General features: G+C 36.6%; 2 protein-coding genes across 2 annotated transcripts; one reads left to right on the top strand and one right to left on the bottom strand.

Moving 5' to 3' along the window:
• Positions 1 to 1,073: 1,073 nt before the first annotated feature.
• LOC107137687 (olfactory receptor 4F4-like) lies at positions 1,074 to 2,015 on the top strand. The gene has a single exon (XM_015480148.1). It carries the CDS (start codon positions 1,077 to 1,079, stop codon positions 2,013 to 2,015), a length of 939 nt encoding a protein of 312 aa, XP_015335634.1. The 5' UTR covers positions 1,074 to 1,076.
• Positions 2,016 to 15,859: 13,844 nt separating this feature from the next.
• On the bottom strand, positions 15,860 to 16,801 carry LOC107137686 (olfactory receptor 4F6-like). The gene has a single exon (XM_015480147.1). The coding sequence runs from the start codon at positions 16,799 to 16,801 to the stop codon at positions 15,860 to 15,862; it is 942 nt and encodes a 313-aa protein (XP_015335633.1).
• Positions 16,802 to 18,806: the final 2,005 nt, after the last annotated feature.

The following is an 18,806-nucleotide window of genomic DNA, read 5'->3' as shown; positions in this document are numbered from 1 at the left end:
TAAACTGAAGAAAAATACTTTATGCTAATAATCTTGAGTAAAACTAAGCTTCAATTTGGAACCATGAATTCTGAATTTTTGTCTCAGTGGCCTCTACTTTAATTTCAGTCTTACATGATTCTCCATAGATTTTTTGTATTCATATAGCTGATTAAATAATATCCACTTAATTATATATTTTTAAAATTAATAGTAAGGTAGTATTTGAGTTTGTATCCAAATCTTCATATCAGTTATTTATTTATTTATTTGTCTATTTATTTATTTATTGGTACCAGGAATTGAACTCAAGGGCATTCAACAACAGAGCCACATCCCGCCCTATTTTTTATTTTATTTAGAGAAGTGGTCTCACTGAGTTGCTTAGCACCTCACTTTTCCTGAGGCTGGCGTTGAACTCCTGATCCTCCTGCCTCAGCCTCCCAAGCAACAGGAATTACAGGTGTGTGCCACTATGCCTGGCATCATATCAGTTATGTATTATATGATCTTTCCTATAGTTTATCTCTAAAATACTGATCTAACATACATTTTAGAGTGAAAAAATTATAGTTATTTTTATGATATAGGACAGCTACAGAGAAACCGTAATGTTATAGCAAATCTTTTTACCAAATTGCAATATTACTTTGCCATCATTTTTCCAAGGATATCATCTACATTTTTGCTATTTAGTATAAAGATCACTGTTGTTTACCTGCCCAGATCACTTTTACTGGACTGATCCTTTTTACCAGAAAACTGGAGCTATTTCCAGGCAACATCTCAAACGTGTTAGCTTTTCCTCTTGATGTCCTACTTTCCTCACAACCTGTTGAAAGAATACTAATAATGAATTGTTCACCTAACAATCCCATGTTATTCTCTTAAAAAGCCCATCATGGCTATCTTTCCATTTGAATATAATACTAGATATATTGAACTCTGATTTTTCTTCCAATTATACTTTTAATTTCAGATGTAGATGCTAAATGTCAATGTGAACATCAAATTCTAAAAGTCAAGTTCCTTTTTTATCCCCATAACTGATAATCTGTGTTTCTCTCAAGGATATTTCGGAAGACACGTTGAATAAAATGGATGGAGGAAATCAGTCCACAGAGTCAGAATTTTTGCTTCTGGGACTTTGCCACTCATGGGATATTCAGGTCTTGCTCTTCATGATATTATTTATGATTTACCTGATGATTGTATTTGGAAATATTTTTATCATGCTACTAATCATCAAGGATACCCATCTCCATTCCCCCATGTACTTCTTGTTAGCCAACATATCCTTTGTTGACATGTGGCTTTCCTCAATCACCACTCCTAAGATGATCATAGGATTTCTCAGGGAGAACCAGAGCATTTCCTTTGGAGGTTGCATGTGCCAGGTTCTCTTTGTCCATTTTGCTGGAGGGACTGAGATGGTAATACTGGTGGCCATGGCCTATGACCGCTATGTAGCCATCTGCAAACCCCTCCACTATACCACCATTATGAGTCTGCAAAGGTGCATTGGGTTAGTAGCCATCGCCTGGATTGTTGGCTTTGTGCATGGCATGAGTCACCTGGGTGTAATTGTGCAGCTGCCTTTCTGTGGCCCCAGAGAAATAGACAGCTTCTTCTGTGATATGCCACTGGTAATCAAGCTGGCCTGCATTGATTCAGATAATCTGGACAGTTTAATGAACATTGACTGTGGGTTTGTGGCTGTAACCTCCTTTATTCTATTGCTGATATCCTACACACATATTCTTGTCACTGTTCACCGAAGCTCTAAGTCTGGTGCATCCAAGGCTCTTTCTACATGCACTGCCCACATCACAGTGGTGGTGCTCTTCTTTGGGCCCTGCATCTTCATCTATGTGTGGCCAGTCAGCGCTACATGGTTGGACAAATTTCTTGCTGTGTTTTACACTGCTATAACACCTCTTTTAAATCCTGCCATTTACTCATTGAGAAATAAAGAAATTAAAGATGCTATGAAGAGATTCAAAAGCTATTGCATTAATTCCAAGGCTAATATTTAATGCCCCGAAGCAAATGAGTGCTTCAAATTGACAATATATTAATCTTATAAAATAGGTTGAAAATTACGACATGTTCAATCATGTCTACAGGTTTTACTGTCCTCAGGAATAAGAAAAAGGATTTTATAAATAAGGACATATCAAATTTCCCAGGAAAGCAATGTGAATTTTTGTTTCTAAAACTCAAACACTATTAATCCTTCTTTGTGGGGGAATTACTTGATTAGTCTTCCTATGCTTTCTACTACATTAAAGAAACTCATGCAATACAGTCAACACCACCTTAGATCCAATCTGATGGACTGCATCTCCATGAAAGTTTTTTGAATTATTTTTAACCCCACTAGAGAAAATGTGCTCATGAATCACTGATTATTCCTCTCCAAATTTCACTTATCTTTTTACAAAAGGCAAAAAAAATTATTATTTTTTCCTTAACAGAGATTCTTATCCAAATATGAAGTGGGGAAATTGAGAGAGAATAAAATAAAAGTGGTAAAACACTTAGGGAAAATGGCGGAGGTTATGACTCATTTGGTTTTAATTAATTCAATTAAAAATAATTCAATCAGTAATAATGATATTTGTTATAGTTATTAACCTCAAATAATAATATTTTTGCTTTCAATTATTAATCAGTTTTGTAAACATCCCAAAATGTAATCTACCTGAAGCAGGGACATGGCTTATCTAGTTATTCTTAAAACTATAGTACATAGTACCCTGAAATGGCACTTAGCAAACAAAATACATTAATAAATCAAATATATACCAATATTTTCATTCTTATGCTTATAAAATTTATTTCTCAATGTGTATAGCAATAAGCTCTTTTGACATTTCAAAGAATTTACAAACAATTACAGGTTATAAATAATATTTCTGTTCTTTTTTCCAGAATGATAAATGGATTGAAACGGATTTGTTGATATCAATAAAAAATGATAAAATGAAAGGATGCCATATGAGCAATTTTTATTTATTTTATTTGGAGCTGTTTACAACAAATGACAGAATAAAAATAATGCAGGTATCATCCTTCAGAGCTTTAGTATTATGCACAAGTTGTTAATGAGAAAACAAGACCCAAATATAGGAATCAAATTTCTTGAAGATAACACAGCTTTATTTGCTTTACTTGAAGAGCTGAGAGGTGAATCATACTTCCAAGAGTGTTTATTTATTATTTGCCAATCAACAGCACAGTAGAAAATTTGTTTTTCACCAAATATGTTAAAGCATAACTTATGCCAAGAATAAAGTACCAAAAATGTCTCTATTAAGCTAACAAATAAAATACTAATTATTGTAAATGGTATAATTTTCAATGAAGTTTTTTCTTTCATTATATATTGTGAAGAAAGTGAATACCTCACAAGCACATGCCTGTTCACCTACGGTCACAAAGAACTGGCAGTCCATCATTTGGTTGTCTCTATCTTAGAAATAGCCTTAATTAACCTTCAAGGGATACTCTTTCAACCACTGTGTTTTCAACACTGTATGTTCTAAGTTACCATTTTTTCCTACCCAGAATGCTTATTCTGTTTATACTTCTTTGCAAGTCGTTAGAAGGTAAACTTGAGATTTAAACACTATTTTTAAGATTTCATGAAATGGGTATAAAAATTTAAAACACAGATTTGACTATTCTGTAGCATAACACAGCATGACAAATTCCAAGTGGTAAATGCCCTCAACTCAGACATTTTCATCATTTTTTACTGTGCAATTCAAGCCTAGTATATACACTTTAATCTAATAGGCAGATCTAATTAATTTCTTTTTTTTTTGTTAGAATCATCTATACAAATACTAATCTAGAGGACTTATAGATATGAATGTTCCCTAGACAAAGCACAAATTACCATAGCCAGTTTTTATTTTCAAATTAATGAAAATATTGTTTTCAACTCTGATTGAAGTATAACTTTCTCAGGAAGAGAGTCTTCCAATCCAACAGAACCCAATGTTAGCGGAAGGGAAGTAAAAGATTTGTGAGTGAGTAGTAAGTATAACAATAAGAGGAGCTTCTCCCACTTTCTCATCTTCATTCCCAAATCTTAGAAATAATGATTTTTTTCTCCCATGAGAGCCATACAGCCTCATCAGTATGCCATGCTGGGAGCCATTAGCCAAGTAGGTATGACAATTTCCTTGCCAGCGTACCCCATGTTGCAGTGACATTGAATGTAGGTGACCTTGCTCAAGGACCAAGGGGGATTAGGGCGTTCCCGGTTTAGGTTCCAGGTTTAAGGTTTAAGATTATTCCTGCTGGGAATAGGGCGTATCCTGCTGCCTGAGTTCCCCTTGAGTTCTCACGGGATTCAGACAGTATATTTTGGAGATAGAAGCCCAGTGGAGGTGGATTTGGGCAGAGAACGTGGATTTCCCCAGAACGTGATTGTAGACGGCTGGTGTGAGTTCGGGAATAAAGAGTTGCTGTTTGAATCTACAAGCTGTGTGGTGGCTCGTGATTGTGTGCCCAGCCAGACTGCGGCATTTGTGCCCAGCCAGACTGCGGCAATGCCATTCAACATTCTTATAGACCGGTTGTTTATGGGTGATCATGTTATATGGTCAAACTAGTAAATTCATTGGTCATGGACCCATTGCTTCATTTGTGTGGCTGTCAAATAAAGTGTGCACAAATATCATGATGGTGAATATGAAACTATTTAAACCCACAGATGGTCGTGTAAGCTGAGTATTGTCATAGGAAGCATACTCATATCTACAATAAATGCTCCTTTTCTACTTCCTCCTTGGTGTAAATATTCTAACATCACCCATATTCTAACATACCATTAGGATCTCCACAGAATACTGTGCCATATTAGTGGATGGGTTCTAAAGTACTGATAGCCAGATAACGCATATGAATCATTGCATACAGGATTTCAAAGTCTGGTCACTTTATATGAGGACCCATTGATCAAATACTGGGACACCTTTAAAAAAATGGACACCTATATTTTGATAATCTGTGCCCATTCTGAAAGTATCTAATTCTAGGATTCTTTCCTTTGTTTGTCATCAATATTTCTAGTGTCTTCATTCTATGTTCTAGTCATCTAAACAAACTGTTATCATTATTTATGAATCAATATAGACTCATGCTTTTCACAAGCCAAAGGGAATAACCAAATATACTATCACAATTTCTTCCCATGTTTATCATTTCTCCTAATTATTGTTTTATATGACCACAACCATATTAAAAATGCTTAAGCATAATGCATTTTTTGACAGAGGCTATAAGACCACAGACCTTCATTTCTAGTTACTGTCAATATTTCATGTAAACATGAAGCAGAATTTTTATTTTCAGTCCACTGTTTATAAGGAGTTTCCCACATAGTCATAGCTATGTAACAAGGGAAACAATCTGGCAGAAAAGGATGTTGTAATTGTGGCACCAGAAACTCATGCAATCCCTTTACGCCCCAGACTTGATAAGCTTGATCATGTTCCATTTCTACTTGATGACAGCATATGATATTTTGCATTTCAATTTATGAATTACATAGTAAGATACTGTCCAGGTCTAATAGATGGTGATAGTTAGACCTCAAGACACTTTATTGATATCTCTGACTCCATCTGTTTAGATACATCTAAGGCCCCCAAAATAGTACCCCCTTTTTCCTGATCACTCATTCTATCAGAATTTTATAGTCCAGATATGAGGTGTTCCCCAAAAATTTGATGTGTGAGACACTGCAAGAAGGTCCAGAGATGAAATGGTCTGAAACCTCTTCCAGAAAAACTTTGTTGCAAGCAATCATCTTTTCTTCTGAAGCCGGTTACCTGAAAGACTTCATGCACACAACAAATTCTCCTATTTGCCATGCATTTATTTCATTTAATTTCCTTTATCTACCATAAACTACCATCACTACCCTCATTTCCTCCCCCCAGAATCCCAAGGCCTTATTTTCTTCTGTAGCCAGAAATGCTTTTTACACTTCAAACATCTGGACCTTCTTTGAGTCTCCTATTGAAACAGAACCCCTCTAAAGTTAAAATCTCCAAATTGTTTTAGCTCCTGAGCTTTCTTATACTGAGTATGGAGGCTGAGGGGCAACCCTCTGACCTTGGTGGGTGCCTGGGAAACAGAGAATGTAACCTGTTTCTCAGCCTAGCTGAATCTACATATGTACATTTCCTAACTTTAGTCCCACTGTACCTCTTTTCTTCTTTTTCCTATTTTTATTGGTTCTTTTTAGTTATACATGACAGTAGATTCCATTGTGATATATCTACACAGACATGGAATATATCTCTTTCTAATTAGGACCCTATTCTTGTGGATATATTTGAAGGTGCAGTTCACTGTTATATATTTATATGTGTACACAGGACTAAGTTATGCCAGATTCATTCCACTGTCTTTCCTTTTCTTACTCCCTCCCTTCTCTTCATTCCCTTTTGTCTAATCCACTGAACTTCTATTCTTTCACTCCTCCCCACCTCCATTATTATGGGTTAGCTTTCACATATAAGAGAAAACATTTGACCTTTGGTTTGGGGGAATTGGCTTATTTCACTTAGCATGATAGTCTCCAGATCCACCCATTTACTTGCAAATGTCATAAAGTCATTCTTTTATGGCTGAGGAATACTCCATTGTGTATATATAACACAGTTTCTTTGTCCATTCATCAGTTGAGGGACACCTACATTGGATTCATAGCTTAGCTATTGTGAAATGTACTGCTATTAACTTTTCATGTGGCTTCATTACTGTCGTATGCTGATTTCAACAGCTTTAGATATATATTGAGGAGTAGGAAAATTGGGTCAAATGGTGGTCCCATTCCTAGTTTTTTGAGGAATCTCCATAATGCTTTCCAGAGTGGTTGCACCAATTTACAGTCCCACCAACAATTATGAGTATGCCCTCTTCCCCACATCCTCACCAACATTTATTGTTATCTGTATTCTTGATAATTGCTACTCTGACTGGAGTGAGATAAAATCTCGGTGTAGTTTTAATTTGCATTCCTCTAATTGCTAGAAATGTTGAATTTTTTTGTATATTTGTTGACTATTGGTATTTCTACTTTTGAGAAGTGTCTGTTTAGTTCCTTTGCCTATTATTGTTTGTTTGGGGTGTTAAGGTATTTTTAAGTTCTTTGTATAACCTGGAAATTAATGTCCCATCTTAGGTTCAGGTGGCAAAGATTTTGTCCCATTCTGAGGCTCTCTCTTCATGCTCTGAATTGTTTCCTTTGCTGTGAAGAAGATTTTTAGTTTGATGCCATCCCATTTATTGATTTTTTTTTAAATTTTACTTCTTGTGCTTTAGGAGTCTTTTTGAAGAAGTCAGTTTCTAAAATGACATGATGGAATGTTAGGCCTACATTTTCTTCTAGTAGGTACAGTGTTTCTGATCTAATGCCAAGGTTTTTTATCCACCTTGAGTTGAATTTTGTGAAGGGTGAAAGATAAAGGTCTAATTTCATTCTACTGCATATGGATTTCCAGTTTTCCCTAAACCATTTATGGAGGAGGCTATTTTTTTCTCCAATGTATTTTTTTGGCATCTTTGTCTAGTATGAGATAATTGTATTTATGTGGGTTCATCTCTATGTTTTCTATTCCATTGGTCTTCATGCCTGTTTTGGTGCTGGTTTTCTTACTCTAGCTCTGTAGTATAATTTAAGTTCTGTATTGTGATGCCTCCTGCTTCGCTTTTCTCACTAAGGATTGCTATCTATTCTAGGCCTCTTATTTTTTCTCATGAATTTCATGACTGCTTTTTCTATTTCTATAATGAATGCCACTAGAACTTGAATGGAAATTGCATTGAATTGGTGTAGTTCTTTTAGTACTATGGCCATTTTGGCAATATTAATTCTTCAGACCTAACCTGACCAACAGAAATAAACTGTGTATGTGACAAAAGGTACCCAATCTAGGGATACTTTTCCTACCATGGGAAAAAATAGAGGAGGGGACAATTAATTTAATGGACAGAACCAGATAGTAGAATTCTCCTGAGATTGGAAAGAACACAGAGGTTTAGGACATTTAAATCCATGTTCTAGCATGACATCGAAAATATATATTTGTAATTATGGTCCACTTCATGCTTTGAATATAAACTTTGCTGTTCTGCCACTTAGGCTCATTTTGAAACAGACATATATCTTTTCTCTTCTCCCTCTCCCCATCCCTAACCTGGGGGGAGACAACAGAAGTATACTTCTTCCCATCCTAGGTGGAGTTATCTGACCTTGAGCACATGCCCACAACAGGAATGAAGTAATTCAGACTTAAGGGATGGAGGTAGAAGATCTAAGGATTAGCTGCCTTCTAAATTACCAAGTGAATTTAAAAAAAAGAAAGAAAAAGAACAATGCACACTGGAATACTGGAATGTAGCTTTTGAAACACCTCTTTGAAAATCCTCTCTTCCCCATGATGGCCAGAATCATAGTCTCTGCAACAGGAATCCCTCATTTTTCTTCTTTGCTAGCAAAGTGATAAAACTTTTTCCTTTTTCTCAAACCCTTTTCTTCATCATTGAATTGTTATTTAATCAAGGACCAAGCTCAATAATACATTCAGTATTTGATCCACCTCCTAACATAAAGCTATTAAATCCCTTGGGCTCTTTGGACGGACAAAAGGGTCTTTCCCTCCCCCCGCCTAATGAAATGACTGGGGGTTGTGCTGGGGTCTAGATAGTTTCAGGATGGGGCTGAAACTATCACCAGAAAAATAGTCATCAGAAAAAATCAAGATAAGGTTGGAAGGTGGAGTCTTTCAGACCAACACCACAAATTCAGGGAGAGAGGGGAGAGGCTGACAGTAGATGACACAAGACATCCAGTGTTTGAATCAATTAGACCTACATAATAAAGTTTCCATAAAATCTCAAAAAACAGTGTTTGAGAGTTTCAAGATAGGTGAACACATGGAGGTGCTGTGATAGCAAACAAGACCTAGTTGTTCAAAGAAGTTATAAAAATGTTATGGTAAGAAACCAATGCCTGGGGAAGAGGTAGGTTCCCCTCCCCTCTCTCAGTCTTTCTCCAGGAAGCTTGATTGGCCATGGATCCCTACTTTTTGGACTGCAGATAACTTCCCCTGACTACTCCCCTTTGAAGTGTAAACGTACCTAGAGAGGCTCTAGGCCCAAGGCTAGACATTTATCTTTATTGAAGTCTTGGTAAGAGGAACCAGTTCTTCCTCTTATCACACTCTGTTTCACATTATAAACCCTCATGCACAATCGTTTATCCTGTGGACTAGAAAATATATGACATTAGATAGGCCAAATATATTGTGAAATAGGGACTCAAAATTTGGAGTTTTGTTTTTTCTCTGGGCCCTTTGGAATAAATAAAGCCAAGTGCTGCTTGAGTCTCCTCAGCCAGTCTGTTTCTGGCAACAGTTCCTGAAGGATGGGCACATCTCAGGAGGATATGAAAGTTTTGCACCCTTTCCCAAGGACTTTGACCTGTGCACCTTTTCTAATTGGCTGTTTTTCTGAATGATCTGAATATCTTTTATAGTAAATGGATAAATGCAAGTAAAGTGCTTCTCCAAGTCAGGTTCTGAGACATCCTAGAAAACTGCAAGGATTTAGGCCAGGAGACCTTCAATTTGAGGGCCGTTACTACATTGTTATGAGACATTAGTTGAAGCTGCCCATCTAACTGAAGCATATAAAATGATCAGGGAGCCACAAATACCACTAATGTCTAAGAGGACGTCAAAGAAATACCCTAATGAGAATGGCCATGCCCAGAGTAGTTCCATAATATATATATATATAAATGGTTTGTACAGATCAAGATATGTGAAGGAGGGCATAGATGCTCACAAGCAGGAAGCCCCGTTTCTCTGAGGAATAACCTAAATTGCTTAAGGTACTGCAGTACTCAATCATCACATGGACAGTGCTCTGTAAGTAGTTTTCCACTAACCAACAAATGGCTACTTGGTTTGTGTCTGGCAGTTCAAAAACAAATGGACAACATCCTATCTGGAATGATGTCACTGAAATAGAAAAAGATAGGCAGTTGAGAGTAGGGAAGAGAGAGAAAACGTCAACAAGAGGGCAAACAAGAGAACAGCCATCTTAACGAGTCTCACCATGTTATGAATCATTTTTAATTTCTCAGAAGGATGTTAAGTTTCCATTTTGTAGAAAGTGACTGTGTAATCCATCCAGAGCCAAGTGCGGGACAATTGATATATCAGGAACCAATTAACAAAGGGCACTTCCCTAGTAACAATGTGGAAAATGTCAAGAGGATCTTATCAACTTTTCTTTATGTGCCTTTAAAAAAGGAAATGTTATAAGACTTAAACAGCTCTCTTGCTCTTCCCAGGCACTGAGCTGGAAGTTCCAAGACTTTCCTTTCAATTTCTTTTTAAATAAAATTCCTGCTCACTTGCTTACTTTGACACTCAGGGATTTATTATTCAATGCCATGGAACATGAATCTGACCTCAACTCCTGCCAGTAACACCACTGTGATTAAAACAAAAAAAAGAATATAAAAACTAATGAGCCCAGTAGAATGAATTGCATGTTATTTTCTAGCTGCAGTGGAAAAAATGAATAGTTGTAAAAGACCTTATATTTCAGTTTTCACTGGCTCATGAACAGTGGCCCCTGGCCTGACCATACATGCAGGCAGGAAGTCCATGGAAACCTGAATTAAGAAAGGGATTCTGCATGGGACACAGACAAATGAAAATTCAAGGGGGACATTAAAGAGATAAAAGTTGATGCCTAGTAGAAAACTCCTGGGTTCAGAAGATGATTGGAATTGACAAGCAGATAATCCCAGTTGAGGTGATCACCTGTTCCACGAAGGGAGTGGGTATGGGAGAGCTGCAGCGTTGCAGAGATGGGCCTAATATAGACATATTTCTCTTGTACACCTGAGGAACAAAAACTAACAAGAATTGTTCTGTCTACCAGCAAAAGAAACAGAGACTGTAGTTGGAAATGGCAAGATATGGTCCTAAACACAGTTGACAAGTCAGACTGATGCTGCTAGTCCTGGGGGCTGTAGATTGGTTTTTACAGACTCTGGACTGAGCTTCCTTACCTGATGGAAGCTGCCAATGCTCAGAGAGCTATAGAAAAAGTGTAACAGAAGATATTGCACCAAGTTGGTAGACCAAGGAACCCTCTGCGTAGCTCAAAATGTCAAACAATGGTCAAGAAATATCCTCCACAGAATATAGCAAAATGGAATGGGCAATTGAAACATAGATTATCTAAAATGGGTGAGGATACGATTTGCTTTGGCACTTGAGTGTGTGCTCAAACTCAACATGAGTAGGATTAAAGTATCCCCACTAAATTAATCCCCTGTTTTTCTGTGGATCTGGGAAGAGAGAGTGGTGGAGGACTCTGGTAGGACTGTGCAATTCCTGCCAAGGAAAGCTGGTAGTATGACTATTAATGACTATACTTTTTTCCCTTTCTTCCCCATAATACCTGTTAGTTTTTTTTAAGACTTTTTGTTTAAATTATAGATGGACACAATACCTTTATTTTATTTATTTATGCAGTGCTGAGGATCGAACCCACTGCCCCACGCATGTGAGACAAGCACTCCACCACTGAGCCACTGCCCAACTTGGGTTGTTTTTATTTTTTTTTCCACCTCATGCAATGGACACAGGGTGAGAGCTTAAAGTACAAGTGCTAAAAGCAGGGATGGGTCACAGAAGCAAGAAACTGTAGCTATATTTTAAAATCATATATTAGTATTTCTAAAGGACTGATGTGGGTGGTTTTTATCTATATCCTATTTGGCAAAATTGAGGTTAACTGTAAGTGCAGCTGTATTTCCTAATGGCAGAAGTATTTCACTAATTCTAGTCCTACATATATTCTGAATGTGAGTGGACTGAGGGAGAGGTGCTTGTAGACTAGTATTGCTGCCCACAATCTAGAACAGCGCAGTAACTGACTATGTAATCTTGGAAAATTTGTGGGTATTCATAAGGAGAAAGACAAACAGTGGGTGAGGTTTAAAAGATTAATAAATGAGCTATTAACTGAAGAAACTCAAATATCACACTAACACCTTGAAAGGTGTTATACTTATAGCAAGAGATGACTTTATCTCTTGTTATGGTTTGGTTATAAGGCATGGCTAGAGCATGTGCCTCACCAGGAACCCTCCCTATAAGGGTGCATTTCCCTACAGTTCTTTTCCCGGCTTGTTCTCACTGTCTGGGCTTCCTGAGCCCACCATGATCTGATAAACTTTCCTCTGCTGGGCACCCACCCACCATATGTGCTGCCTCACCTTGAGCCCAGAGCAATGGAGCTGGCTCCATTCAGTCAATGGACTGAAACCTCTGAAACCATGAGCCCCAAATAAAGTTTTTCTCCCCTTTATTGCTCTTCTCAGGTATTTTGGTCACTGCAGTGAAAACCTAACTAAAACATCTCTCTCATCTCAATTATACCCAATGCCATACAATTGTGAAGACCACTCCTGCTTAGGAAACCTGACAAAACTGAAAGAAGCCTGCAAGTTTGAATGGCCTCCATCCTGGGAGACATGTTTATACTCTTTGATGATGGCCTGAACCATATATTGATGGTTGAATGTGATTCCAGTAAATTTCCAGTACTTTTGACTTATAGGATCCTTTTTTACTAAGAGCTCTATGGTCAGAGACCAAGGAGTAGACTGTGAAATAACAAGAAATAACATCTTGGTCTATTTCTCCCGTCTCTGGCACAAAATGCCTGATTTCCTGAGCACTAAGGGTGCTAGGAGAATATTTTTGTAATGTTTCATCTCAGGCCCTTGTTCTTGAGACAAATCTCTTAATACCTTCCTACGTAGGGGTACAGGAGACTCTTCTGTTCTAATATTTGATATTCGACTCTGGTTCCTGACACAAAACTCTTAAATACCTTGGAATTTCCTGGAACATGTAAGTGTCTTCTGTCCTAGTGAAGTAACAATTGATGGCCTCATGAACAGCTACAGGATGGGAGCTAAAGGAAAAGAAAATTTACTATGTGATTAGATTATTAAAATTTTGACCCACCCTGAACTCTAGGTAGGTGAAAATGGATGAAAGCAGCATTAATCCCAAGGGGGCAATAATTTAATCAACCATGCCTATGGGTCCTAGAGGATGGCACATCTAAAGAGGGCATGGAAGCTACATGCCCCTTCCTACATGCCTTGCCCTTTGTATCTTTTCCATCTAGCTATTCATCTGTACCCATTGGCATATCCTTACAATAAATGGACATATGTAAGTAAAAGTGTTTCCTTGAGTTTTGTGAACATAGAATATTGTGGGGTGACCAGCAGCCTGCTAAAGTAGGTTCCTTCTCAGGAGGTGTGAGCTGCCTAGGAAATAAAAAGTCTGAAGTAATTGGTAAGAATAGAGAGAGAACCAGAATTTAGATATAAAAAAGGAGCGTATGATAGGTTTTCCAGCTCCTAATAGGTAAAGCACAACTGAAAAGGGCCCTGATTCTTTATTTAAGGGGGAATACTTTAAAGGCAGAGATAAGGGCTCACCAAGAGGAGTCTTGCTTCTTGTGGTGGCAGGGGTCTTGCAGTAAACAGGTTGATTGACATTTTGGAAAGCCATACCCATCTCTGAGAGGCTGTGTAGCTCCAGCAGGTCACCCCATCACTGGTGCTATGCTAACTTGAGATGGAACTAGGTAGGATGCACATGAACCAGGCATTCTCAAACCAGTGGGCTTGCTGCTGGGAGTCCCTGACACCAGACTTTCTTCCTAATGGCTTCAACATTACTTTAGTGCACACACAGTTCACAGATGGCTCTCAGCAATAGAGAAGAAAAAGTTTATTTTGGCTCATAGTTTCAGAGGTTCAGTCTATGAACAGCCAACTTCATAGCTATGGGCCTGAGGTAATGCAGAACAGCAAGATGGAAGGGCAAGTAGATCAGAATGTGGCAACCACGAAAGACAGAAAGAGAGCCAGAGAGCAGGGAGCACGCTTTGATCACCAGAGGGCAAAATATAAACCCTAATGGGATACCCCTAGTGACATAATTCCTCCTGCCACAACCCACCTCTCTACACTTAGGACACAGTTCATTCATATTACTGTATTAATTCACTAATTAGGTCACATATCTCATAATCTAATCATTTTACCTCTGAAACTTCTTGCGTTGTCACACTGATGAATTTTGGGTGGATATCTCATATTAAACCACAATATTATATTATTACTTTTTGATTCCTTCCTCTTCCCTTAAGGTTTTTCAAAGTGGCATGTGTACTGTCAAAATACATGGATATAGATAGTTAACTATGCTAGTGATTTCTTCATTTTTTATCTACAGATGATAAAATTTATTGAATTTTCATTACATCTAATAAAATATGTGTCATTGAAGAAAATGGGAGAAGTAAACAGTAGTAAATTAATTCATTCTCAATACTAATATAAAATTAGAACAAGACTTCACGAGATACATAGCTTACATATAGACTATTGTGAAAGATAGACCAAACAGAAGAAGTTCATTTAACAATGAACTCACATTTTTTCAGATTTTATAAACTTTTTTCCTATAAATAATTGTGATATCAAAACTCTTTTAAAAAGACAATTAGCTAGTATTCTTTTTACATTTTATTTGTTCTTTTTTAGTTATACATGGCAGTAAAGTTTGTGTTCACATATTTATAAAAAGGAGTATATCTTATTCTAATTAGGATTCCAGTTTTGATGATGTACATGATGTGGAGATTCACTGTGGTATATTTCTATATGTACATAGGAAAGTTAGTTAGATACATTCCACTGTCTTTCTTACTTATATTCCCCATCTGTTTCGCACTCATCTGGGAACATACACTATATGATTTAATATTTTGATAAGAATATAATGATGTCTATTTTGGTTAATATTCTAGGGGCCCTTGCAACACTATGCACATTTTGGAGTTACTGCTCAACAGTGGTTTTGCTTTGAATATATATTATTTGGCAGGTAGGTAACCAAATCACAGTCCCTAAAGAACTATGGAGTATAGCCTTTGTTCTGCCCAATCAGGAATCCCAAAAGTGACCTTGGCCAAACGTGGGGTCAAGTCTATGACCACACTTAGGTAGAAAGCATCCATTAGCCATGTCAAAATGGAGCAAAACCTTCTTCATAATTCAAACATTATACAATGTAAACACATATCAAACATTACACAATGTATACACATATCAAACATTACTTGGTATACAATTAATATGCACAAAGTGGAAATTAAAATACTTTATTCTTAGTCAATGTTATTACATATTATGCACATGTAAATATTCAACAATGTTTACTTTATTAAACAAAATAAAATTCTTGCAAAAATTATATTATTGTAACTGAGAATATTTATTAGCATAAGTTTTAAAGCAAAAAAGGAAATCAACCCCAATCAATGTAGAATATGTACCACTTTGCTTGACCAAAAAAAATAAATAACAGTTATAAGAACCAATTCTCCTTTTTAGATGAGAATATTTTTTAATCCAATGATAGAAGAAAATATTAACTTATATCATTAACTCTACATATACACACAGTAGATTGAAATTCATGAAAGTTTTAGTTTTTCACTGAATTAATTAAGAGCTGGCCAACACAGAAAGGGTGAGATATCTTAAATAAATTATATAATTATATAAATAAATTAAATATATAACCACATTATTGGTTATTAACTTTAAATAAACTAATATTTTTCAAGTTGCTGGAAAAGGGATTTTAAAAAAATGTCTCAAGAAAACACATCCCTTTAAAGACCTATGTTTACAGAAGACCCTATTTAAATAAGGTACTACAAGAGCTCTTGTAAGTTAGTTGGAGATTTTCCTCAGACCAAAGAGCTGACTAATCAGTTTCCTCATTGCCAGCTTCATGTCTTTGTTCCTCATTGTGTAAATGGCAGGATTCAGGATGGGGGTGATCAGAAAGTCCACAATGGCAAGAAACTTATCCACTGGCACTGTGGGAAATGGCCACATATAAACAAAGATGCATGGTCCAAAAAACAAAACCACCACAGAGATGTGAGCTGAAAGGGTGGAGAGGGCCTTGGACAAACCACCTGAAGGGCATTTCCATACAGTAAACAGGATGAGGATATAGGAGATAATCAGCAAGAAGAAGGTGCCTATGGAAATGAATCCACTGATAGCAGTTACCAAGAATTCCATTCTATAGGTATCTATGCAGGCCAGTTTGATAAACCAGGGAAGATCACAGTAAAAGCTATCTATCTCATTAGGACCACAGAAAGGTAAATGGACAACAAAAGCTACTTGAATTACTGAGTGAATGATACCAATAAGCCAAGCACCAGACAGAAGCAAACTGCACATTCGTGGGCTCATAATGGTCAGGTAGTAGAGGGGCTTGCAGATGGCCACATATCTGTCCAAGGCCATGGTTACCAGGAGCACCATCTCAGATCCACCCAGGACATGAAGGACAAAAATCTGGGTGACACACCCTTGGAAAGATATGGTTTTATCCCCAGAATATAGGTCATGAATCATTTTAGGAACTGCTAAGGTGGAAAAACATAAATCAGTAAATGAAAGGTTAGCTAAAAGAAAGTACATGGGAGAACGTAAATGAGGGTCAAAGGTCACAGTAAACACAACAAGGGTGTTTCCCAGAATAATCATGAGATAAAACACTGTAGAGAAGGCAAGGAGGAAATGCTGCACTGGTCTGTAGTTAGAAAGTCCCAGCAATATAAATTCAGAAACTTCAGAGAAATTGGATTCATACATTCGTTTTTTTTTTTTTTTTTTTAATTTCTTGTTCTGCCTAAAAGCCAAAAACAAATCAATAAGAAATAATCATCAATAAATATTTAAACAGATTTAGATTATTTTATAAGGTAGAATAATTTTAAAAAGAAATTTTTACCAACATTTATAACATATTTTGAAAATTAGTGTATTTATTTACTCATTCAAGTATTATTCACCATGAGTGTATACAAGTTCTGTATATACTTCACATACAAGTATATATGTCAAGTTCTGAATTAGAAGTAGAACATTGATTCTGGCTTCAGTGGATCTGCAGACTAATGGTGCATCTAGATATTAGATACCTTTAAATGTAGGACAGATACTGATGACTGACTGAAGAGAAGAATTGAGTACTATGAGAACAACTGACTTATCTCACGGTGCCTGCTTTGACTGAACTAAATATGAAGTCACTGTTTAAAAGTAATGGAGGGCTGAGATTGTGGCTCAGTGGTGGAGCACTTTCCTAGCACCTGTGTGAGGCACTGGGTTCTATCCTCTCAAAACCACATTAAAAAATAAATAAATAAAATAAAGGTATTGTGTCCATATATAACTAAAAATATATTTAAAAAAGAGTAAGTACAGTAGTCCAAACTGAAATGTTCTGGGCAAAGACCCTGAAACCCGTAGGAAGGCACTGAAATCCATAAGGATTTTATTTTTATTCTAAGAGCAATAGAAACCTACCAAGGGTTTTAAACAATAGCTTGTCCATATTTCTATTTTCAAATGTTCATAAAAGCTTCAATATAAAAAAAATAGAATGAAAGGGCCACAGTGACCCTATTGTTACCTACTGAAGCTACATAACATAGTTATACTTGTTTTATCAATTGACTAGGAGTGTCAGTCAACCAATGCTGGTCACAGAAAAGATAAAACAGGGAAAACTATAGATATTTGACTATCAACTTAACTCAATGAAGGCTAACTGGATACTTAAATGTCAAAAGGAGAAACAAATTCAAAGAAGGTATGGGAATATTTAGAATAAACACACAGTTCACGCTTTCCCACCTGGAGTGGCCTGGGTTCACAACTAGCTTTACCACCACCAAGCTTTCCTCTGGCTCACCTCACTGACAACCTTTCTTTCTCATGTCACCATTGTCCCTGCTGCCACTCCACAACAAGCCCTGGCTCCATGTGGAAACCACTGCATAATGCATATGAAGGAAAGCAAATCAACCAGTAGAGCTTCCTGGACCCATCAGAGTCAAAAACAGACAAGAGGAGAGAGACCAGGCAGGGAGTGGCATTACTCATATGATATAGAGCAGGCACTGGAGCCAGGGGGAAAAGAGCAGAGGTGATGTGATGAGGCTCCACTATAAGGGCACTAAGTCAGGACTTTTATCGACAGTAAATGGGAAGGAATAAAAAAGAATTAGGGACATAGTACATTATCGCCACTGTATTCTGTATTCAAAAATCTGGATGAAAAGATTTTTGATTTTTGTCACCCAAAGAAATGATCCATGTTGGAGAACATAATTATATTTACCCCTATTTAAACATTATACAATGTGTATATGTATCAAAACATCATTTGGTGCCCATAAATATGTACAATTTTTATAATGTATAATTTTTAAATATCTACAAATTCTAAACATCCTGTTGCATTTTTAAAATTTAATTAAAAGAAAATCAAGTGTACAGAAAAGGGACAGTAACTAAGATGAATTACAATGTATGTGATATTTCATAGCAGGTATAATCAGGTCTATATAAAAGTTTTGATCATCCATTGTGAGAATATTAATATACACATGTTCAGGAATACAATTAACCCCATTCTCTGTTTCCAACTGACAAAAAAAGAAAGAAAAAAGAAGACCAAAACAAACACAAGTATAAAACATCACAATAGATTGATTTTTTTTTTTCTGAATGGTGGGAGAACTGATTTATTTTCCTTCTAAATGTTAAAATTTTCCTTATTAATATACAATGTATTCATTGAATATAGTTC

This window comes from Marmota marmota, unplaced genomic scaffold (genome assembly GCF_001458135.2).
Source record: "Marmota marmota marmota unplaced genomic scaffold, marMar, whole genome shotgun sequence".
NCBI lineage: Eukaryota > Metazoa > Chordata > Mammalia > Rodentia > Sciuridae > Marmota > Marmota marmota.
Note: the sequence above shows the minus strand (reverse complement) of the source record. Positions and strands in the feature narration are given on the sequence as shown.

Coding starts and splice junctions, on each gene's coding strand:
- LOC107137687 (XM_015480148.1), top strand. CDS start 1,077: ATGGATGGAGGAAATCAGTCCACAGAGTCAGAATTTTTGCTTCTGGGA.
- LOC107137686 (XM_015480147.1), bottom strand. CDS start 16,801: ATGTATGAATCCAATTTCTCTGAAGTTTCTGAATTTATATTGCTGGGA.